This window comes from Protopterus annectens, chromosome 4.part1, assembly GCF_019279795.1.
Source record: "Protopterus annectens isolate FY-2018-M chromosome 4.part1, PAN1.0, whole genome shotgun sequence".
Taxonomy (NCBI): Eukaryota; Metazoa; Chordata; order Ceratodontiformes; family Protopteridae; genus Protopterus; species Protopterus annectens.
In genome coordinates, this window is record NC_056734.1 from 525,975,763 (window position 1) to 526,000,842 (window position 25,080).

At 47.3% G+C, this 25,080-nt stretch overlaps 1 protein-coding gene across 1 annotated transcript in view; it reads right to left on the reverse strand.

The window, feature by feature from the left end:
* Nucleotides 1-25,080, reverse strand: part of UBXN7 (UBX domain protein 7) — a 1,098,848-nt gene that overhangs the window by 975,831 nt on the left and 97,937 nt on the right. Inside the window, exon 3 of the mRNA XM_044070339.1 lies at nucleotides 2,637-2,704. Within this exon, the coding sequence (XP_043926274.1) occupies nucleotides 2,637-2,704 (68 nt within the window). The remainder of the gene's footprint in view (nucleotides 1-2,636; nucleotides 2,705-25,080) is intronic.

Below are 25,080 nucleotides of genomic sequence, written 5' to 3' on the forward strand. Positions count from 1 at the left end.
TTTTGGGAAGGTGGGGCGGGGGTGAAAAAACCATGCTTTTCAGGAGGATTTTTGGTGAATACATTAAACAGGAGGGGACCTAGGATGGAGCCTTGGGGCACACCAGTGGGGATAGGAAGGAAGGGGGAGATGGATGAGAGCCATCTGACAGATTGTTGCCTTCCAGTTAGGTAGCTGGTGAACCATGCTCAGGAGGATGTGGATAGGTGTAGGTTTGACAGTTTGGATAGTAGTAAAGGATGAGAAATAGTAGTAAAGGATGAGAAATAGTATCAAAAGCCTTAGAGAGGTCGAGGAAGATACAACAGACAAGCTTACTGTTATCCACTGCCTCTGCAATAGTGTGAGCGAAGGAAAGGAGTGCAGTGGTAGTACTGTGGTTGGGACGGAATCCATGTTGTGTGGGGGTGAGTAGTTTGTGATTGATGAGGTTGCTTAGAAGCTGTGTGTGAATACATTTTTCTAGTATCTTGGGGGGGGGTAGAATGGCAATGGGTCGGTAGTTTGTGGGGTCAGTTGAGTTCCCTCCTTTGTGTAATGGTATAGTGAAGAAAGATTTCCACAGAATAGGAACAGTTGAATAGAGTCAGCAGCAAGTTTAAGGAAGGTAGGTGGTAGTTTGTCTGTGGAGGAAGAACAGGGTTTGAGTTTAAGTAGTAAAGATTTAATTTAAGAGGTAGAAATGGGCTGAAAGGAGAAATGAGTTGAGGTTTGAGTGTTGGGTGCTGTAGGTTGTGAAGTTAAGTTTGGCTTAGTGGGTATGAGATTCTGGATGGTATCAATAAAATGTTTGTTTAGGAGGGTAGCGGTTTCTTCAGGAGATGAGTCTGGGTAAGGGGAGGGGTTAGAAGGTCTGCCTGGATAGAGGATTTTGTTCAGTGTAGACTAGTATTTACGAGGGTTAGATGAGTTGCTTAGCTGTCAGAGGTGTAGTAGGATTTTTTAACTAATGTATGTTTTTTGATAGGTTTCTTAGTTGTCTATATTTGTGAAGGAGGGGGAGTTGTTTTGTTTTAGTCCAGGCTTTGCAAGCACTGTGCCGTTGTTTCATTAGTAACTTTGTAGTTACAGATATATATATATATATATATATATATATATATATATAGATATATATAGATATATTTATATACACAAATATATATATATATATATATATATATATATAGATATATATATATATATATATAGATATATATATATAGATATATATAGATATATTTATATACACAAATATATATATATATATATATATATATATATATATATATATATATATATACACACACATATACACACACACATATATATATTTATATATACACATACATATATATATATATATATATATATATATATATATATATATATATATATATATATATATATTACACACACAGACATATATATGTTTGTGTGTGTGTGTGTACGTGTGTATAGATAGAAAGATAGATAGACAGATACCCTTGTGTTTACCTATCAGTCTGCAGACTATTACAGGCCTATCCAACAACCACAGGACAGAATCAAACCTTGTACCTTTTATCTGTGAGATAATCACCTTTAACATTATGTCAACCCCCCCAAGTAAATACAAGATGATCAGTTTGCAGACTATTATAAGCATAGCTAATAACCAGAGGTTAGAATCAAACTCTGTGCTTTGTATCTCCTGGGTAAAGACTTTAACCATTATGCCAACCCTTCCTCCAGGTGGGTATGTGTGTGCATGCACACACACATACATAAATCCACTACATGTGCTACTTAAAGCATCATTGGTTTGTTGAGTGTCTTTACTAGTTTGCTTGTTTACTATTAGACTGAACCTAAAAATGGTTCAGTTAGATCACAGCTCTATCAGATTATCAAATGAAAAAATAAGAAAGAATGACTTCATTAAACTGATGGATGAACAGAGTAGAATAAATCTCCTAGTAACAAAGGTTATCATCTGCTCCAACTCACAAATGAAGGTTTCATTGAATGTTGACAGGATACTAGTGCAACTTTTCATAGCAATAAGGCCAGAGTTGGTAAACTCCCTGAATGTGGGGAAACATTGCAATTTACTGCCCAAGGAGGGTTAGCCAGCCTCATTTCTGTAGACTAAGCGGTAAACATCTGAAATGCTGTGATTTCATAAAGAAAAAAGGACTTAAACACTGCTTTAAATCTGCTAGGTAACTGGGCTAAGCATCAATACTATAAGCAAGAATGGGAGATTAGTCTAACAAAATCAGAGTCAAAATGACAAAAAAAAAAAAAAGATGCAAGAAGTAAAGGTTTCTCGAGACACAATTTTTCTTCTGCTGTACGAACTGAACTTGTTTTTAATGCACCCATCCAACATTTCCAAAGTTTACTACATTAATGCATGTTCATAAAACAAGGAAAAATGGGCCACATGCTAATCAAAAAGTTTTTCCTTCCATGTAGCAGCATAACAGCAACAGAGAACTAAAGTACTTCGTCTTTACAATGAAAAATGGCAAATAACAACATACTTTGTCTTTAAAACAAAATATTACAAATATGTCAATATCAAAAGCAGTTCAAGAAAATTAAGAATAGCAAATGAAAATTCTCTAGCTGGAAATTTCAAAACATTCCATAATAAAATAAAATCTACTTACTACCAAATAAGGGTTCTGGTTCCACCAGTATATCCTGCTTTTGGGGAATTGGTGCTCGCACTTCATCACTTAAGAGAAGCAAGGAAAAAAGAAATAAATTAGTTAACATCAATATTAAACAGTCTACAACAATCTGTTCCACAAGAATCAACTCCTGTACAAAACATTATCAGAAATAAAACTGTTAACACAAACTGTAAAACATAAAATCTCCAAATTATACTTTTATTTTGCACAATTTTGTGATTTCAATCCAGGAAGAGATGTGGTACAAGCCATAACATATCAAACTGGGAGCCAAAAGAAACTTCAAGCAGCAGCCATAAAATATTCTTCAGTAACAATTTGCATTAGTATTCAACAAATCAGACAAGCAGTTCTTCATCAGTACTTTGCTATCAGAACACACACAGGATCATAGGAGGTTACTAGGCTGAAGGCCCTGGGGTCCTTACAAGCCTAAGAAAGAGTTTACCCCCAAAAAAGAAACCTCAGTCAGCACCTGTTGCCCCTGTCAATGAGAGACACAGGTGGAACCTCTGGGACAAATTTGTGGTTTCTCATCCACTCATCAATGCTGCAATTGAAGACTGTCAGTGAGGTACTCTGTTTCACGTGTATGGAAAGTCTACTTCAGAGACGGGGCAGCCTCTGGGAGACAAACCTGCCTCTCCGCAAGTTTTGTTCATAGGTTCATACTAGGCTATCTGCCCTAGGGCATTTATAAGCCTAGCCAGAGTACGTTTGGCTTTCGCCACCCATTTTAAATTAATTTTGCTATGCCCTTTTTCGAGGTTAGTATACTGTGCCTCCAGTGACACAGAAGTGATACCCGGGGTAAACCTACGATCTCTCATCCACTCATCAAGATTCCTCGAAGAGAGGAAATGACAGATTCTGCCTAACCTGGACTGGGATTTTATTCCAGAGTGAAGGGAGCCTCTGGGTTATGAATCTGTCCCTCCAGCATGTCCTATTTATTTCAGTGCTGAGATTCAAGTCTCTCGAGCGCGTAGCTCGATGGGATTTGGATTTTCTGAGGTGCAGCATGTCCATTAATTCCGGGTTGGACATGGCTTTATACGTCAGGCACAGATCACCTCTGAGCAGGCGGTATGCCACTGAGTAGAGCTGGAGTTTCTTTAACCGGGCAGCATATGGCATCTGTTTGAGCCCTATGATCCTCTTGGTGAGGTACTTTTGGGGTCTTTCCAGTTGCTGTACGTGTCTGGTAAGGTACATCCCGAAAGGGGCATTGTACTAAATTATGGGCCTGATGAGGGATGAGTAAAAAGGCACGATGACCTCCCCTGATCTAGATGTGAATCCCTTCATGATTAGGTGGGCTATATTTAGAAGTTATGTACCTACCATAACGTTCCATGTTAGTTGTCTTCTCTCGCCTTCTTTCTTGCTGGATGGGTTTGGCACTTGCTAAGCTCAAAAGTCACTTCCACCATCTCGAGGCAGCCCCATATCCCATGATGCAAGGCGGTGATTACCCAGATCTCGTTTGGTAGCTAGAGGAAAAAAAATAACTACTATCTTCCCTCAAGGGAAGAAGAACACTAGCCTGAGAAAAACTCTAAGGGGAACCCAGGTAACTAAGTGCAGAGCTAACTGGTGTCCAAGGGAGAAGTCTCCCAGAGAAGAAGATAGTTTAACATCTGTCCAGGCTAGGGGGACAGGAGGGAGGGACGCAAGAAAGAAGGCGAGAGAAGACAACTAACATGGAACGTTATGGTAGGTACATAACTTCTAAATGTTAAGTTGTCAATCTCGCCTTCATTCTTGCTGGATGGGACCGCGTCTCTAGCACCTCTATCCTGGGTGGCTCAATGGAACAGACTCTTGAGAACTGTGGAAACAAAACTCGCCCTGTCCCTGGAGGCCAAATCCAATTTGTAATGTGAGACGAAGGTATGAGGAGTTGCCCAAGTGGCTGCTGCACAAATAGTGTCTAAGGGTAGTCTAGCTTGAAAGGCTGTAGATGTGGCTAGGCTTCTGGTAGAATGTGCTTTTGGTGTTGAGATCAGCTGTTTGCCCCTAAGCTGATAAATGTAAGAAATAGTGGAAGACAACCATCTTGATAAGGTCACCTTAGAAACAGGGAGACCTTTCTTATTTTCAGCACAAGAAAGAAAAAGCTGATCAGACTTTCTATATTGCTTTGATCTGTGCAAGTAATATCTGAGTTGGCGATGAACATCTAGGCAATGCAATTTTTGTTCCGCCCTGTCAGAATAATTGGGACAAAATACTGGAAGATCAATAGATTGGTTTAAATTTGTCTTAGAAGCAACCTTGGGCAAAAAAGACGGATTAGTTCTCAAAGATACTCTATCCTTGTGGAAAACCATGTATGGGGGATGAACACAGAGAGCATGAAGTTCAGACACCCTTCTAGCCAAAGTAATAGAGACCAGAAAGAGTGTCTTCCAAGAGAGAAATTTTAAAGAGCGTGTAGCAGCCGGTTCAAAAGGGGGAAGTATTAAGGATGCCAGCACTAAATTTAGATCACACTGCGGTGGAGGACCCCTAACAGGGGGTTTAAGTAGGAAGATCCCTCTGAGAAAGGCTTTGCAAAGTTTGTGAGACAATGTTCTGGTCTGCAAATCCGACATGAAAATTCGAGATTGCTGCCAGCTGGACCTTAACTGTGGAAGAAGAAGAACCAGAGTGAAAAATTTCAGCTAGGAAGTCCAAAACTGACTGAATAGGGGCAGTGAAGGGATCTATGTTCTTAGACCTTGCCCAAAAGGAAAAACGTTGCCATTTGCTAGAGTAAATCCTTCTGGTAGAGGGCTTTAGAAAAGTTACTATGATATCCCTAACGGGATTAGAGATCATAGGAAGCCTGGCTAAGGAAGGAAGTGGAGCAACCAAGCAGTGAGGTTGAGGGAACGAATGGACCGGTGCAGTTGACCCGACGGGTGGGTCAGATCATCTGGAACTGGGTCCAGATGCCAAGGCTGCACTAAGAGATGTCGATGAAGGAACGGGAACCAAATTTGTCAAAGCCAGTAAGGAGCAATGAGAATCAGCTTGGCTCTCAAGTCGGTAGCCTTCTGAAGCACTTGAGGAATCAATGGAAAAGGGGGAAAAGCATAAAGAAGTCCCCGGGGCCAATCCTGGGTTAGAGCGTCTCTGGGGGGATGGCCTGGAAGTGGAAAGAGAGAGAAGTCGTCTGGGCATTTGCTGTTTTGGGGTGTAGCAAAAAGGTCGCAGCAAGGAGGGCCCCACTTCTGAAAAATCTCTACCGCTATAGATTGTTTGAGAGACCACTCGTGAGGCATGAGTATAGCTCTGCTCAACCTGTCCGCTATGATGTTGGTTTTCCCAGGGATATGCATTGCTATCAGAAGCCGCTGAGAGGAGATCGCCCATTGCCAAAGTCTGAGAGCTTCTCGACACAGAGGATAGGACTTGGTCCCGCCCTGTTTGTTGATATACCAAACTACGGACATGTTGTCCGTGTGAACTGCGATAGTTCCTAAAGGAAGAAAGTTGTTGAGGGCTTGCAACGTTAAAAACACTGCTCTCATCTCTAGGACATTTATATGCAGGTGGTATTCGAACGGTTGCCACGTGCCATGGACCATCCTGCCCTGATAATGCCCCTCCCACCCGATCAGGGAGGCATCCGAAGTGACCGTGGATACCGGGGCCCGGGGGACAAATGGTCTGCCCTGATGGACTAGGGGGGGACAATCCACCAGGATAGGTGGCTCTTGCAGGTCTGTGTGACAAGGATCTTGTGACGCATGGGCAACTGTTGGAAGGACCATTGGGTAAACAACATCCACTGTAGGAGACGCATGTAAAAGCTGGCCAGAGGAAGAAGTGTGATGGCAGCTGCCATTAGGCCTAACACTTTCAGGACCAACCTGGCTTGTACCTTTTTGCTGAATAGGATGATCCGAACATGATTTTGGATATCCAGGATTCTTTGATTTGTTAGATTTGCTGACATCTGTGTAGTGTCTAGATCTGCGCCTATAAAGGTAATAGATTGGCAAGGCGATAAGGAAGACTTTTCGAAGTTGACAGAAATCCCTAACTGGCTGCAGAGACGTAGAGTGTAATCCCTGTCCTGGAGAAGTTCATGCCTGGTGGTGGCTGTGAGGAGCCAGTCGTCTAGGTACGGAAACACCTGGAATCCCTGACGTCTCAGGTGAGCCATGACCGCTGCCATGCATTTGGTGAACACTCTGGGGGCTGTGGTGAGAGGAAATGGCAGGGCTCTGAATTGAAAATGACTGGTCCCCAGCCGAAAGCGGAGAAACCTTCTGGAGCGTCTGTGGATTTTTATGTGATAGTACGCATCCTGAAGGTCTATAGAGCACATCCAGTTGTCTTTGCCCAGAAAGGGCAAAATCGATTGAAGTGTGACCATCCGAAATCTCGTCTTTTTGACAGACTTGTTTAGTCTGCTGAGGTCTAATATTGGTCTCCAGTCTCCCGTCTTTTTGGGGACCAAAAAGAACCTTGAGTAGATTCCGGATTCTAAATGGTCTGCTGGAACTGGCTGGATGGCCCTTTTCTCTAGAAGTTTTGAAACCTCTAGCTTTGCAATTTCCCTTAGACCGGGTGGAACGTCTGGAAGGGATCCTTTTTGAGGGAAGGGGCTTTTCTCAAAAGGTATTCAGTAATTAGAAGTTATGTACTCACCATAACGTTCCATCTGAGTAGGTGTATTCATTTGTCTGCAACCTGTGGGTTATGGATCCGATATCGGATCCGAACTGGCATGGTTTTCCAGCTATGGATCCGAGCTCTCAGCTCCTCCCCTCACCCATAATGCCCTGCTCTCCCTACATGACCTCAGATCGAGTTTGCCAACAGCATGAACACCCTGAAAAGGGTAACACATAATATGCAGGAAACTGAAAAGGCCAGGGGGATAGGAGGGCGGGATGGTTGCAGACAAATGAATACACCTACTCAGATGGAATGTTATGGTGAGTACATAACTTCTAAATCTGAAGTAGGAGATTCATTTGTCTGCAACCTGTGGGACAGAGTCCCCAGCTACCTGAATCTTGGGCGGCCATCATGGAAGGATATTCCGGAGCACCGCGGAGCCAAAGGATGCTCTACCCCTAGATGTAATATCCAACTTGTAGTGGGAAATAAAAGTATGAGATGAAGCCCAAGTGGCTGCTGAACAAATATCATCCAGAGGAATCCTAGCCTTAAAGGCCGCCGAGGTAGAGACTGACCACGTTGAATGGGCATGTACTCCCTCCGGTGCGGGCCTTCCAGAAGCTTGATAAGCCAATAACATGCATTGTGAAATCCAGCGAGATAATGAGACTTTAGAAATTGGCTTGCCCAAATTAAATTTAGCAAAGGAAATAAACAACTGGTCGGATTGCCTATGACCAGCAGTCCTGTTTAGATAAAATCTAAGTTGCCTGTGAACATCTAAGGAATGAAGCTTGTATTCACCCTTGTTTTGATATTTAGGAAAGAAAACTTTTAGTTATGTACTCACCATAACTTCAGATGTTTGGGATCCATCTCGCCTACATTCTGACTGATGGGTTCGGAGCCGATCCTCGGCTCCGACTTCACGCTATGCCAAAGAGAAGTCTCTTATTGGCTGAGCTTACTATATCCCAGGATGCACCACTACCAGTCCCCAGATCTAGTTTGTCCGCATACATGCACACGCATGCACTGCTTATATAACATTGACAGATGATACAAGATAAAAACAGTAGAACCCAAACCGTTCAATCTCTTCTGATCTCCAAGGAAGGGGAAGGAGGGTGGGTATTAGGAATGTAGGCGAGATGGATCCCAAACATCTGAAGTTATGGTGAGTACATAACTAAAAGATGTTATGTGATCCTATCTCGCTACATTCTGACTGATGGGACAGCCCCTAGCACCTAAATCCTGGGTGGCTCACTGGAAAACACTCCTGAGTACCGTGGAACCAAATGATGCTCGTCCTTTAGATGCCACATCCAATTTATAGTGGGAAATGAAAGTGCGGGTTGGACCAAGTAGCCGCAGCACAAATTTCAGAAATAGCGAGCTTGGAATGGAATGCAATAGAGGTAGCTATAGCTCTAGTAGAGTGAGCTTTGACAGATGTTGTAAGTTGCTTATTTGAAGAGGAATAAGCTTGAGTTATGCAATCTCTGATCCATTTGGCAATAGTAGCTTTAGTGATGGATTTACCCAATTTATTATCTGAAAAGGACACAAACAATTGATCTGTTTTCGAATTTGCTGAGTCCTATCTAGATAGAAGCGCAATTGCCTGTGAACATCCAATGTATGGAAGGTGTATTCCGCTTTGTTTGAAAATTTTGGAAAGAAAACTGGTAGCTCTAAAGATTGTTGGAGACAGAGATTAGAGCAAACTTTGGGGACAAAAGATGGATTAGGTCTAAGTGATACTCTATCCTTGTGAAAAATCAAGTATGGTGGTTTGATAGATAGGGCTTGAAGTTCTGAAACTCTTCTTGCAGAGGTAATTGCAATCAAGAAGGCAGTTTTCCAGGACAGATATTTCAACTCACATGTAGCAGCCGGTTCAAAGCATACGTCTTTAATAATATTATCAAAGGACAATGTATCCGGGCTGCAAGGATGTCTTCCAAAAAGGATATTATGGAAGTAGAACTCAGGTATATTAGGAAGTTATTTTTGGAACGTGCGTACCCAAAGAAAATGGTTAACGAAGTTATAAGATATGTGGAAGGTGAATGGGGGAATAAATACCAACCCTTATTAGGATGTTATAAAATGGATAAAAGGACAGATGCACAAAAAGAACCTTACGATAGAGTATGCGTACTTATGTATACACCTTATACTCATTTGGTTAAGGAAATTCTTGAGAAACATTGGACAATTTTAACCTCTATGGACAATGATCATAGATGGGACAAAACACCTAAATGTGTGTATAAAACGGCACCTAACATCAAAAGACTATTAGAAAGGGCCAGTTACAACAAGGGTAGATTGAACGTATCTAATGGAACTACAAAATGTGGGAGGTGCAAGCAATGTAAATTTATTAACACAGATAAGACCATCAGGTTAGATGACATCAACCACACGTCCATTAGAAGTAAGACTGGTAATTGTTGTACGAAAGGGATAGTGTATATAGCCAATTGCAGACAGTGCAACGCACATTATATAGGTAAAACAGAAAGACAATTGAAGAAACGGGTTTACGAACATCTTTACCGGATTCAAAAATGTGATACCAAAAACGCTTTATATAGGCATATTTTGGAACAAGGGAATGAACACAGTTTTACATTTGCCATTATTGATCAGATTTCTATTACACCACTAGGAGGGAATTGGAAAATGGAATTAGCAGCAAGTGAGAGTAGATGGCAAATTTTGGCAGATTCTACAAGAAAACCAGGACTTAACGACTTTATCAGTATCAAACCTTTCTTATCCTTATTATAATGTTTCTTTACATTAGTTATATGAATTCCTGTAGTGGATATTTTTGAACTACTGTAATAACAGGTATGTAGTTCTTCACGTGCTTTTTCTTCCTTTCTTGATGATGCATATAAGGTTATATTAACATATACCATTAATGAATGCCGTTCTAGATATATAGAGTTACAGTGCCACAGAGGTATATTAGGTACAGTAGACATTAGTTTTATTAATTTGATCAATCATGTTTTTATATGTCCTTATATGTTTGTATATTTTCATATATTAGTACATGAACATCAACAATATAGTCCAATGTGCATTCATTGTATCTATTTTGTAAAAAAGTTATTAGGGTTATGTAAATATGCAAGAAGAATATATATGAGGATTTGGTTAGGATATTATTAATTTATACGTGACTTATGTATGTAGTTTTGCACGTTCTAATGTATATTTTTTGATGCATTATTAATGTGTACAACAAATACACAATGTATATACATATACATATTAAGTATGGGGTATAAATTATAGTGTTAGTAGGAGATTAATGTATAATTTTATATAGTAATGAGCGAACAGTGTTAACACACATTTTATAAGTAGGTAGTATGTTTTTAAAAAAATTTTGGCGGCAACAGGAGTAATTAAGCAATTAAGAACAATATGGAGGAGTATATAACCTTTCTCATTTTGTTTAGGAAGTTGTTCTGAAGAAGACTGTTTGTATACAGTTGAAAGCGCTTAACCCATGTACGTGTTATCTGTGAAGTTTATATATTAAATTATTTTACATCTTTGGAACGAGCAGTGATTCTTCCGTGTCAACATTCTGGTCTTGGTTACGTCAAAGGGGGAAGATGTTAAGGCACGAAGTACCAAATCAAGAGCCCACGGAGGCGCAGGATGAAAAACTGGGGGTCTTAAAAGCACAGCACCTTTCATGAAAGTTTTACATAATCTGCTGCTCATCAACGGTGGGTCTGTGGAATCGTGAAATTTGGAGATAGCTGCTAATTGGACTTTAATAGTAGAGACTGAAGATCCTTGATTAAACAAGGATGTCAAAAATTTCAAGACCTCTGGTATCGGGGCAGAAATAGGGTCTAATCCTCTGAGTTGAGCCCAGATAGCAAACCTCTTCCACTTACTGTGATACAACTTCTTAGTGGTGGGTTTGTGGGCTGAAGATAAAATGTGAATAACTTCCGGGTCCAAGGTGTGATTTCTGACTATAGTCGGAAGTGGAGGAGCCAAGCTGTTAATTTCAAAGTGTGAAGGGACTGGTGCTGTTGTCCCGACTGATGAATCAGAAGGTCCGGAATTAGGTCCAAGAACCAAGGACCGTCCAGAGTATATTTCTGTAGGTAGGGGAACCATACCTGACGAGGCCAGTACGGAGCAATTAGAATCATTGTGGACCCCAATTAGGAAGCTTTCTGGATGACTTTGGGGAGGAGTGGAATTGGAGGAAAAGCATAAAGCAGTCCTGTTGGCCAAGGTTGGACTAGAGCATCCGTAGTTGTCTCCCTTGACGCGAGGTCAAGGAAAAGAACCTTTGCACTGTGTTTGTGGTGTTCCAAACAGGTCGCAGCACGGAATCCCCCATCTTTTGAAAATCTGAGCTGCTACTGTTTCGTTCAGAGACCACTCGTGAGGAGAGAGAATTGTCCTGCTCAGTCTGTCTGCCAATACATTGGATTTGCCTGGAATGTGGGTCGCTACCAGGAAGCGCTTGGTAGCCACTGCCCATTCCCATACCCTCATGGCCTCTCTGCAAAGGGGGTAAGATCTGGTCCCTCCTTGTTTGTTTAGATACCAGACTACCGACATGTTGTCTGTATGGATGGCGATAGTGCCTTGAGGGAGAAACTTGTGGAGGGCTTGTAAGGACAGAAGTACAGCCCTCATTTCCAACACATTGATATGGAGAGATGTTTCGTAGGGAAGCCAAGAACCTTGAACTGACCTGCCCAGATAATGCCCCCCCCACCCCGTCTGGGAGGCATCCGTCGTCAAGGTGGCCACCGGAGGGGGTATAACAAAAGGTCTTCCCTGATTCAGACTGGATGGCAGAAGCCACCAGCGGAGGTCCCGTTTGCACGTTTCTGTAATCAGTATGTGATGATTGAGGGGGAGATCCTGAAAAGACCATTGTGTCGATAACAGCCACTGAAGAATCCTCATGTGCAATCTTGCCAGAGGAACTAGGAGAACCGTGGCAGACATTGAACCTAAAAGTTGCAGGACCATCCTGGCTGGGGCTTTGGATCTTTGAAGCAGGGCTCGGACTTGATCTTGTAATGTTTGTATCCTTTCAGTAGGAAGGAAGATTCGCATTAACTTTGAGTCTATCTCTGCACCTATGAATCTTATGCACTGAGAAGGCAGCAAGACAGACTTTGACCAGTTGAATGTAATTCCCAGGGAAGCACCCAGGGAGATGGTGGCTTGTAGGTTCTCTAGTAGTAGATGCCTGGTGGTGGCAGTCAGGAGCCAGTCGTCCAGATAGGGAAACACTTGGAATCCGAGACTCCTCAGGTGAGCAGTCACTACTGCCAAACATTTGGTGAACACCCTGGGGGCTGTGGTGAGACCAAAGGGCAGAGCACAAAATTGGAAATGACTGTCTCCCAGGCTGAAGCGCAGATACCTCCTGGACGCCTGATGTATCGGTATGTGATAATAGGCGTCCTTGAGATCTATGGAGCACATCCGAACATCTTTCTCCAACAATGGGAGAATTGATTGCAAAGTGACCATTCGGAATTTGGACTTCATGACGGACTGGTTTAGTTTGCTGAGATCCAAAATGGGTCTCAGGTCCCCTGTCTTTTGTCACTAAAAGAACCTTGAGTAATTTCGGATCCGATCTGGTCTGAGGGACCGGCTGGATGACTCCTTTTTCTAGCAGCTTTGAAGCTTCTACGGCTGCAATTTCCCTTTGACTGGGTGGTGGGTCCGGGATTTTTTTGGACGGTGGGGGTGAGTGTGTGAAGGGAATGGTGTAACCTCCGGCAATAATCCAAGCACCCATCTGTCCTGAGTAATAGACTCCCAGGCTTTTAGGTGCTTGGCAAAGCACCCGACTGGCTCCGAGCAGCACAGCCGGGCAATCCCTCATGAAGTGTGGGAGGCTGAAGAGCCACGAAAGGACTCGGTCTCCAGTGTTGCGGGGCCTCTGCCGCCTCTGGGACGGCGTCTCCCAGAAAAATTTCCCGTCCTCTGCCTCTGGAAGGGAATCTTCCTGCTGTTGGGAAAGAATTTCTGTGATTTGGAACCACATCTTCCCTCCTCTTTAGCCTTGGGATAAGGCCGAAAGGGAGTGGAATAACGTGCTCCTACGGCAGATAAAGTCTTTCCCTCTTGCTCACAGTGGGTAAGAGTGTCTTTACCTTGGGTCCAAACAAAGAGGACCCATCAAAGGAGCGTCGGCAAAGGAAGACTTGAAGGCCTCCGCGAATGACAAACGGAGCCAGGCTCATCTCCGTGAGCCACGCCTGTGCCTGCCGCTCTGCCCGCCCTTCGCCGCATATGAAATGAGCCTCATGGACGAAGTTAGAAATCGAAAGTTAAGGATAGCCAACTGAGAGCTAACCGACTGGGCTAGCTGCTCAGGTAGGTTACCTGAGAGGGAGTCTGAGAGCTCCTTGACCAGATCCCTCTGTAGTCTGGGTGAAATGTGCCAAATAATTCAGGGACCTCAGAGTAAAGGCTGCTGAAGTCAGGGTGCGCTTCCTGCACGGTCCATGCTCCTAGACTCCTTATTAGGAGGATGGACGGACGTTGAAGCCTCTGCCACGTCCTGCTGGGTAGCAGATGCCACCACCATGGCATCTACAGCCACGCGCCTTTTAAGAACTCCTTCTCGGGAGGCAGACAAAATTTGTTAGGACGAGAAGGCACTGGTTCCACAGTATCTGGATGTTCCCACGCCCTCCGACAAACCAAATCCAGGAGCTCGTCGAAGGGCGGAGACACCCAGGAGGCGGAGGGCTGAGCCCCGAAGGCCTTGAGGAACACAGACTCGTCAGCGGAGGGGGGTTTGGAATTCCAGCCGCCTCGTTGCTTGAGGATCTCTAGAATGTCTGCAAATGAGACATCATCCAAGGACGACTTTGGGGACCCCTCCGCATCATCAAGATCAGTGTCCGATGTAAGAGACTCATCGGGGGAGTCCACGTGCTTCCTCTTGCACGATCTCTTCCTTGGTGGCTCCTCCGAAGACAACTCCGAAAGACCCTCAGGTGGAGGGGAATCCCCAGTGGGGGTAACCTCAGGCCCCGGGGCTCCGCTGCCTAGAGACAGGGGAACTGCCAAAGACCCAGTCTCCATGCCCAGGGAAGGTGCCGGTAAAGCCGTAGAGATGGCCGAAGAAGACTTGGCCAATGCACTCCTCATAGCTCTGAAGGCCGGACCCCCAGAATCCTGGGAGGGTCCAGTCTCCGGAGCCATGATAGCAGACGGAAGTCCTGCGGCCGAAGCACCGAGAGGGAGGCTTGGAACCGACAACATTGGTCCCGAAACGTCACCCCCAGGTCCGGCCGAAGAAGTCCGTGTGCTAAACTCGGACCCGAAGGCCGGGGTTGAAGTAAGGGTCGGAGCCGACCCTAGGATCTCCACTGGCTCCATCAGCACCTGCTCCAACGGAGCCGAAGCGGTCGGAGGAGGAATGGCCATGGAGTGGGCTATCGGCTCAAGCCAATTGGGACGGAGCCGAAACAAATTTCTGAAAGACTGGGGACTGGAAAAGTCTTTGGAGCACCCTGTCTATGTCCGAATCTGACATCCTTGATGACCTGGAAGAGACCGAATGGGTCGAGTAGGCCTCTCCAACGGCTCCAAGGGACTAGGGGACCGGCTCGAATCAACTCTACAATTATCGGCGAAGGAATGTACAAACCCATTTCCATCGGTGCGAGAGGGCTTCGGCGCCGAGGAGGAAGTGTCTGAGCGACAACCTTCATCGGCTCCGAGATCAGTGGAGCCGATGAAGATGACCGCCTCGATGCCCCAGGCGCCGGCTCCGAACCCAGAGGAGTCGAGGCTGGAGGCATCGATGCAGACCGTTCGCCTCGGCCCAAAGTCCGTGGAGCCGAAGGAGAAGCCTGCCTATGTTTTTGGCGGTCGGATCCGACGGACTGGTCGGAGCCGACGCCTTTCTTTTAGCAGGAGAAGGAGAGGAAGCTAATGCCTCTTCAAAAGAGGGTTTAATAAGGCCTTTTAATATAAGTTTATTTTTCCTCTCTTGGAGGACCCTCGAGGAAAACGCGTGACACACACTGCAGGACTCCTGCAAATGTTTGGCGCCCAAACAGTATACACAGAGAGAGTGATCATCTGTGATCGACATTTTGAAACTGCACTTAGTGCACTTTTTAAACCCTGAAGGCCTAGGAGCCTGTGACATTATGGCAATGAAAACAGTGAGCTAGCCAAAAACACAAAACACTCTATCACAGAAAGATTTCTTTCTCTCTCTCTTCTTTCTCTTTTTTTTTTTTTTTTTAAAAAGGATTATCACAAATGGACAAAAAATAAGACTAAGGATCTAAGACCCCTAAAAAAAATACTGGACTAGCCAGACAACAGACTGACAGGGGAAGGCCCTACAACGCAAATGGGACCTTTAGTCAGACAATACTCAGTCACTACACAAAAATTTCACCAAGAAAAATCTTCACTCACACACAAAAAACATACGATAGCTGTTAAAACAGCTTTTTGTTGAATTTTAAGGAAAACCCTGACAGGAAAAGTAAGTGAAAAACACTACTTAGCTCAGCCAAGCTCGAGACCACGTCTTTGCTTGTTAGCGGCAAACGAGATCTGGGGGACTGGTAGTGGTGCATCCTGGGATATAGTAAGCTCAGCCAATAAGAGACTTTGCTCTTTGGCATAAGAGTGCCGAGTCGGAGCCGAGGATCGGCTCCGAACCCATAAGTCAGAATGTAGGCGAGATAGGATCACATAACATCAGGGAGGTTAATGGATTGATGAATATTTGCTTCAGAAGCTACCTTAGGAAGAAAGGATGGGTTGGTCCTGAGGTATACACGGTCCGGATGAAAGACCAAGTAAGGAGGCTTGGCTGACAAGGCTTGAAGTTCTGAGACTCTTTTGGCCGAGGTAATGGCTACTAAAAAGGCCGTCTTGAAAGATAAAAATTTCAGATCTACCGTAGCCGCTGGTTCGAAGGGGGGAGCGGTCAAGGCCTGGAGGACCAAAGAAAGGTCCCAAGGAGGAACCACTTGCTTTACAGGGGGCCTGAGAAGGAAAGTACCTTTTAGGAAAATCTTACACAATTTGGCAGACATCAGTGGACTGGAGTCATGACCAATGTGATAATGAGAAATTGCCGCAAGTTGTACTTTGACCGTGGAACTGCTGGCACCATCATTAAAAAGAGTGGTTAAGAAGTCAAGCACCAGAGGAAGGGGAACTGTGAAGGGGTTTAGGCCTTGCCGCTCCGCCCACAAGGAGAACTGTTTCCACTTACTGCGGTAAACTTTCCTGGTGGATGGTTTATGAGCCGCTACCAGGATGGCCTTAACTGGGGATGAAATACCGGGAGTCCTGATCAGGAGTGGAACTGGAGCAGCCAAGCGGTCAGCTTCAGGTTGTCCAGATTCGGGGTTGATAAGCGGGATGGATGGGATATCAGATCTGGAATGGCATCTAGAATCCAAGGAGGATTCACTGAGTGAGACCTTAGGAAAGGGAACCAGATCTGTCGAGGCCAAAATGGGGCAATGAGAATCATTCTGCACCCCAACCGAGAGGCTTTCTGAAGAACTTGGAGCATCAGAGGCAAGGGGGGGTAAGCATAAAGAAGACTGGGTGGCCAAGCATGCACCAGAGCGTCTCTTGGGGTACCTCCGGGAGGAGGTATTAGAGCGAAAAAACTGTCGCACTTGGTGTTTGAGGGAGACGCAAAAAGATCGCAACAAGGAGTTCCCCACCGTGCAAAGATGCGTTCCGCTACCTGAGTATTGAGAGACCACTCGTAAGGGGTGAGAATGGTGCGACTGAGTTTGTCCGCAAGGATGTTGGACCGACCCGGAATATGCGTTGCGATGAGAAAGCGGTTGGTGGAGATTGCCCATTCCCACACTCTCATGGCTTCTCGACAAAGAGGGTAAGACCTGGTTCCTCCTTGCTTGTTGATATACCAGACGACAGACATGTTGTCCGATTGAATCGCAATAGTTCCCAAGGGAAGAAAGGTCTGAAGTGCTAGCAACGCTAAGAGCACTGCTCTCATCTCTAGAACGTTGATATGCAGTAAGGTCTCTGAATCATTCCACGTGCCTTGGACCGTCCGGCCTGCAAAATGCCCCCACCCGAGGCGGAGGCGTCCGTGGTCACCGTGGCGAGAGGGGGAGAAGCACAAAAGGGGCGGCCTCCGTGGAGATCTGGAGAGTGTAGCCACCACAGGAGGGACCGCTTGCAAGCCTTGCTGATCGCAATGGGATGATGCATAGGAAGAGCAAGATACGACCACTGAACTAGGAGTGTCCACTGAAAGATGCGCATATTGAACCTGGCGAGAGGAAGAAGCGCTATCGCTGACGCCATGGACCCAAGGGCCCTCAGGACCAACTCCGCCGGAACTGAGCTTGAGTGGAGAATGGCCCGCACCTGGAGCTGCAGATTCTGAATTCTGTCCGCAGTGAGGAAGGCTCTTAATCGCCTCGTGTCTAACCTGGCACCTATAAAATCTATGAACTGCGTGGGTGCTAGGTTGGATTTTTTTGTATTTATTGTGATGCCCAGACGGGGAGCAAGATGGAGAAAGGAGTCTCGCGCCAGTAGTAGTAGATGCCTTGTTGGGGCGGTGAGAAGCCAGTCGTCCAGGTAAGGAAAGACCTGCACCCCCTGAAGCCTCAGGTGGGCCGCTACCACTGCTAATACTTTGGTGAACACCCTGGGGGCTGTGGTGAGACCAAAGGGAAGGACCCGGAATTGGTAGTGACTGGCTCCCAGCCGGAAGCGGAGAAACCTCCTGGAGCGCCTGTCCATTAGTATATGGTAGTACGCATCCTTGAGGTCTATGGAGCACATCCAGTGATTTTCTCCCAGAAGGGGGAGAATAGACTGCAACGTAACCATTCGGAAATTCTCTTTGGGAACTGCCAGGTTCAAAAGTGAAAGGTCTAAAATTGGTCTTAGATCCCCCGTCTTTTTTGGCACTAAAAAGAACCTGGAGTATAACCATGATCCGATCTGGTCTGGGGGGATGGGCTGGATGGCTCTTTTCTTTAGCAGATGGCCAATTTCTGCCAAAGCGGCCTCCCACTGACCGGGTGGAACGTCGGGGAGGGACTTCAATTTTGGTATGTGACGAAATGGGATACGGTATCCTCTGGATAGGATTTGGAGGACCCAGCGGTATGATGTTATGGACTCCCATGCCGCTAGGTGCTCCGAAAAACGTCCCCCGACTGCCTCCAGAGTGGAGCAGCCGGGCAACCCTTCAGGGCTGCTGCGTGGGCCGTTCAGAGAAGGGTTCTCTGGACCCGAAGTTCCTGGGAGCCCCTCTGCCCCTGAGGCGGCGTCCTCCCTGTCCTCCTCTGCCATGGAAGGACTGGTTGTCCGGAGCGGGTTGGGATTGCTGCGACTTCCGGAACCACATCTTCTTCTGTCCCTTTTGGTTCCTAGAATAGGGCCTCTGGGGCACAGAGAAGCGGATTCCGATGGCAGACAGCGTCTTCCCGTCCTTTTCGCTCTGGGTCAAGGTATCACGAACAGTTTTGCCAAAGAGGGCAGAACCATCGAAGGGGGCGTTCGCAAATGACGCCTTGAAGGGCTCCGTGAAATCGCAATGACGGAGCCATGCCTGACATCTGGTAACTAGGCCTGCCCCTGCGGATCTAGCGGCACCTTCCGTAGCATGGGACAGTAACCGCATAGAGGTATTAGTGACGGACCTGAGAGTGGCCATACGGGTGGAGTGCAACACTTTGTCCTCCTCCGACATGGACTCTGGGGGGGATGCAGCATATTCTTTAATAAGATTGCGCTGCATCCTAATCACATGTGCCAAGTAGTTCAGCGCACTTAAGGTCGCTGAACTAAACATCCGCTTCCCCAAGCGGTCCATCATCCGAGACTCCTTGCTCGGGGGATGGACTGAGGGACTCTCCTGAGCAAGTTCCCTCTTGGTGGCAGCCGCTGTCAACATGGCATCTACCGGAGGCCCCTTACTCCAATGGGCACGGTCAGCCGGGGGACTGAGTATACGGTCGGGCCTTTTTGGGATTGGCTCCATGGTGTCCGGTTCCTTCCACGCCTTGGTGGTAATGAGGTCCACCAGGGGGTCGGCAGGAGGGGACACCCAAGAGGTAGACGGGCCCGCTTCAAATGCCTCCAAGAACACGGACTCGTCCGAGGAAGACTTGGGGGCAGACCACCCCCCCCTTATGCAGAGCATTTCCATGATGTCTCCAAATGAGACATCCTCAGGGGGTGATCTTGGGAGCCTTCCTTCCTCCAAGTCCGTGTCTTCTGTGAGAGACTGGGAGTCAATGTGCCTCCTTTTGCATGTATGTTTGCGGGGGGCATCCTCCGGGGGGCTGTCAGAGGACTCCTCGCAAACAGTGACCTGTTCCGAAGGAACAACTTGGGGCAAAGGAGCGGGCTGTCCCAATGGCCGGATGGTGGAAGCCTGGCCCAGTGCAGATGGAGCGGGACGGAGCCGAAGCAAGTGCCGGGGGTCCGGAGACCCTCAACAGGGCCCTCTCCACTACATCAAAAGCCGAAGGGAAGCCGACCTCGACCAAAGGATCCGACAATCGGCTCCCCCTCGGATCCGAGGAGTGGATCGGAGCCGGCGCCGAAGCGCTCGGATCCGAGGGGACAGTGCGCTCCGACACAGACGGCGCCAAAGGAGCACTGATCCCCCCGGATCCGAAGCTCGGATCCAGGCTCCGAGAGGTCGGATCCAAAGCACTCGAGGGCAGGGTCGGATCCGAAGTACCGAGTACTATTGGAGCCGACCCACCCCCGGCTCCGAAGCTGCTTGGCTCCAACTGCTCCGAACCCAAGTAGCGGGTCGGAGAAGGAGCTATAGGCTTAAAGAAAGGGGTCGAGCTCCCCCCCAGAGGGGGGGGGAGGCAAGAGCACTCCCATCTGCATCTGGGCCTGGATGAACCTTCTCATCATCCGGTCCAGATCAGCGTCTGATAAGCTATAGGTCGATCTCAACAAGCTACCGAGGTAGGCCTTGAGTGCCTCCTGGATAGCCTCGACGGAGATCGGGTCTCCTCCTCCTCAGGTCCCGGTGAAAAGCACACGGGTGACCAGAGCCGAGGAGGGGGAGAACCAGCAGACAAGGAGGCCGGAGGAGAAGCCCGCTTGGCAGGCGGGGCCGAAACAGAGGTCTCGGCCCGCCGCTTATGGTGCTTCTCCCTCCGGTCCTTCTTTCTAGCTTCCCTCTCCTCCGAACCACTACAGGGAGGTTGAGTCCCAGGAGGAGGAGGGGGAGCCTGAGAGGAGGGAACCGCAGGCACGGTACCCCCCGAAGGAGCGGAAGTTGGAGCCAAGTCTGGGGGCAAAAGTCCCGCCAGGACCAGCTTAGACCTCCGCTCCTTCAATGCCCTGGGGTTGAACCCTGCACAAATGGAACATCCAGAAGTGAGGTGTTCAACCCCAAGGCATCGACGCAGTGTGGCCATCAGCAGGGGAAAGCTTATGGCCACACTCGGAGCACTTCGAAAAAATAGCCTTAGGTTGTTCAGACATCCTAAGCCTAGCTTTACTTAAACTAAAGTAAAAAAAGTAAAAGTAAACTAGTCACACAACACAGGCCCAAACACACACTACGCTACCAGCGAGGGGAGGGAAACTAAATATATATAAAGATTTATAAACCAAAAAGCTTTAACTACAAAAAGGAACCTAACCTTTCACACAAAAATGTCAAAAAATTTAACTTTTAGCACTAGAGAATCTTAATAAAAACCACTTAGCTGTAAAGCTCAAGAAAACCAATCTGGTCACCAGCGCGGCAAACTAGATCTGAGGTCATGTAGGGAGAGCAGGGCATTATGGGTGAGGGTAGGAGCTGAGAGCTCGGATCCATAGCTGGAAAACCATGCCAGTTCGGATCCGATATCGGATCCATAACCCACAGGTTGCAGACAAATGAATCTCCTACTTCAGATCCCTCGGATATGATCGACTGTACCCATTTGTCTTGAGAAAGGGAAAGCCAGGCTTCTGGGTACAGTGACAATCTCCCCCCGACTGCCTCCAAGGGTGGGCAGTCGGGCAACACCTCAAGGATGCTGGAAGGGCTTGTCAGAGAGAGGCTCTCTGCTGCCCTGGTTCTGCGGACCCCCTCTGCCCCTAGGGCGGCATCTGTTGTTATTACCCCCTCTGCTTCTGGGGGTAAACTGACCATGTGCGTCAGGCGTGACTCCTTGAGATTTTCGGAACCACATTTTCCCTCCCTTCTGACCTTTGGGGTAAGGTCTTGAAGGGGTGGAGAAATGGACTCCTACGGCAGAAAGAGTCTTGCTCGCACCTGGTCAAAGTGTCCTTCACCTGAGGTCCAAACAAAGTTGTCCCATCGAAGGGAGAGTTTGTGAAGGACGCCTTAAAGGGGTCTGCAAAATTGCAAAGTCGCATCCAGGACTGACTTCCGAGAGTCACTCCTGTGCCTGCAGCTCTACTCGCTCCATCGGCTGCATAAGAAATGAGCCGCATGGAGGAGTTAGTTATGGAATTTAGGATTCCCATCTGAGAGGCAATCTTCTCTTGAGCCCCAGCAGCTGATGGATCCTGTACCACCTCACCCAATTCCTTGAGGATATCTCTTTGAAGTCGGGTGAAGTGACATAGATAATTCAGCGAACGCATAGCAAAGGTCGCTGAGGAAAACATCCGCTTACCATATCTGTCCATGGTCCTAGACTCCTTGTTAGGAGGATGGACCTGTACGGAAGGATCTGTAAGTTCCTTTCTGGTGGCGGCCGCCACCACCATGGCATCAACCGGAACACCTTTGTTGAGAAACTGTTTTTCAGTGGGGGGCCGTGATAAATTTAGAAGGCCTCCTGGGGACCGGTTCCACAGAATCAGGAGATGCCCACGCCTTTCAAGCTATCACGTCCATGGGGGTCGAAAGGCGGAGACACCCAGGAGGTGGAGGGTCGAGATCCAAAAGCCTCCAGGTATACCGACTCATCCTCGGAGGGATTAATGGAAGGCCAGTTCCCCCTCTGTTTGAGGAGTTCAAGAATGTCTGAAAAGGAGACATCCTCAGAGGGGGATCTTGGGGACCCCTCCGACTCATCTAAGTCGGTATCTGATGTCGTAGACTCAGGGGAGTCTAAATGCTTCCTCTTGCAGGTCCTCTTATGCGGGGGTTCCCCTGAAGGATCAGGAGAAACCTCGGAAGAGGAAGGTATTCCCAATGGGGAAACCTGGGGCGATGGATCTCTGGGTCCGGGAGCAAGAGAGTGGGAAGAGATATCCACAGGCACTGAAGAGGGAGGAGCTAAAGGGACCGACTGTTGACTGAGCTCGGGGGCTAGTACACTTCTCATCACCTCGAAGGCTCCCTTCCCGGGGAGGACCGAGAGCTCCCGCTCCAAGGAAACAGGAATCCCCGGCCCCACCGAAAGGGAAGGCTCCGAAGCAGATGTCGGTGCCGAGCTTACCAAAGCCGAAGCTCCAAGGGGGAGAACGGGGTCGGATAAGGGTCCGATGCCACTCGCCCCCTCGGAGCCGACAAGGGAAGCCCGATGACCGGATCCCTCCAAGGACGGTCTCAAGGATGAGATAGGAGTCGAAGATGACGGAGCCGAAAGGAGTGGTATCAGCTCCGAAGCACCAACAGTCACAGTTTGAATAAGCTCCGGCTCTGAGCTCTGAAGGAGAGTCGAAGGAGGAATTTCTGGAGGGTGTGTAATAGCGGTCGTCTACTGAGACGGGCTATGAAGCATCTGGGCCAGTGCCTGTGATTTCAGCAGTCTACTCACCACTCTCTCCAAGTCATGGTCTGAGAGTCTGGAAGACCTTGAGGATCGGCTCCGATGGCTCCGCTCCGAAAGTAAAGGAGAGGCCGGAGCCGAATGAAGACTCAAGTGACTGAGATCTGGATCTCTTTCTCAATGGAGCCATCGGAGCCGAAGAAACTTCAGTTCCAGTTGGAGCCGACAAGTTGTCGGCTCCGAGCTGAGTCAGAGATGTGTCGGCTCCAGCCGGAGCCGACACAGGCATGGAAGCAAGAGTATCGAACCTTCAGAGAAGGAAGGATCGGCTCCAGCCGGAGCCGATCTCGACTCCGAGGGAGTCGGATCCGAGGCCGAAGGCTTGGACACTGAAGCCTGGGCCTTGGGAGGCTTTGAGGGCTTCCCTGAGCCGGACTTAGCCGGGGAGCTCTCAGGCTTTAATAAGCCCCTGAGAATGAGTTTATTTCTACGTTCCTGCAGGACTCTCTGACTGAAGGAGTGGCAAATAGCACAGGAGTCCTGCAGGTGTAGAGGTCCCAGGCAATAAATACAAGAAGTGTGACCGTCTGTCAGAGACATCTTCTGACAGCACGAGTCACACTTCTTGAAGCCTGAGACCCTAGCTTCTTTGGACATTACTGAGTGCCTACACACACACACACTACACACTCAGTCCAAAAAATTAAACTAGTTTCAGGGAAAAAAACACACAGACACACACAACAAACCCTGACAGGAAAAATATAGGAGGGGTAAAGACCCAAGGCCCGACTAGAAAAAAATATAAATAAAGGGAATGGGACACTAACGGGAATAGGGCTAAGGGAATCGAGGAATTAACTAAGTAATATAAATACAAATATAAGGTAATGGGGTGGACTAAGTCTTAGAAAAAAAGCAGAGAAAAATTCACTTACCAGGAGCTGGTAAAAAGTTACCTCATGAGCGAAGCGGCAAATGAGATCTGGGTAATCACCGCCTTGCATCATGGGATATGGGGCTGCCTCGAGCTGGTGGAAGTGACTTTTGAGCTTAGCAAGTGCCAAGTCGGAGCCGAGGATCAGCTCCGAACCCATCCAGCAAGAATGAAGGCGAGATTGACAACTTAACATAAAATGTTTTTCTAACCACTTTGGCCACATGGTTGTCAAATGAGAGACTGATATCAACTTGGGTCCCCAGGTCCCTAATTACTTCTTCTGTACTTAATGGATTACCACCTATGTGGTAATTTGTGGGCACTTTGTTTTTGCCAAAGGGGATGACTATACACTTTTTGGCGTTTAGCTTGAGGCCATGGCTCTGGCACTAGTTGTTTGTTTCTATGAGGCCCTTTTGGAGGATGCTTGTGTTGGCTGGAGAGTCGATTATGGCGCCCAGTTTGCAGTCATCTGCGAACTTAGTCAGCCACAGTCCCTCCGTGTTGGCCTGTACCTCCAAGAAATATATACCGAACAAGAGAGGTCCCAGGACTGAGCCTTGTGGGACGCCACTTGTAACTGGTTTGGAGTCTGACATGGATCCAGCAATTCTAACCATGTGGGTTCTGTCCTTGAGCCAGTTTGCAACCCATCTAGTGACATAGGGGTTTATAGTTAAGCTGGTGAGCTTATCTATAATGCCCGAGTGGGGTACTGTATCGAAGGCTTTTGCGAGGTCCAGGTAGGCTGTGTGGACCACCTTCCCCTTGTCAATGGCCTTGGTGACTGTTTCAAAGAAATCAACCAGGTTTAAGAGGCAGGATCTACCCTTAAAGCCGAACTGGGTAGGATCCAGTGTCTGTAGGTCCCCAATATCTTTATTTATGAGGTCCATGATGATCCTTTCCATAGCTTTGCAGACCAAGCTAGTCAGGCTTATGGGGCAATAGTTTCCAGGATCCGTTGAGGCACCACCTTTGTGGAGAGGGACCACTGTTGCTGTACACCACTCTTTGGGTACATATCCTGTAGTAAGGCTGAGATTGAACAGTAGTTTTATGTTTGGGTTTAGCTCTTCTTGGAGTTCATGTAGGATGCAGCCCGGGACACCGTCTGGTCCCATTGATTTTTTTG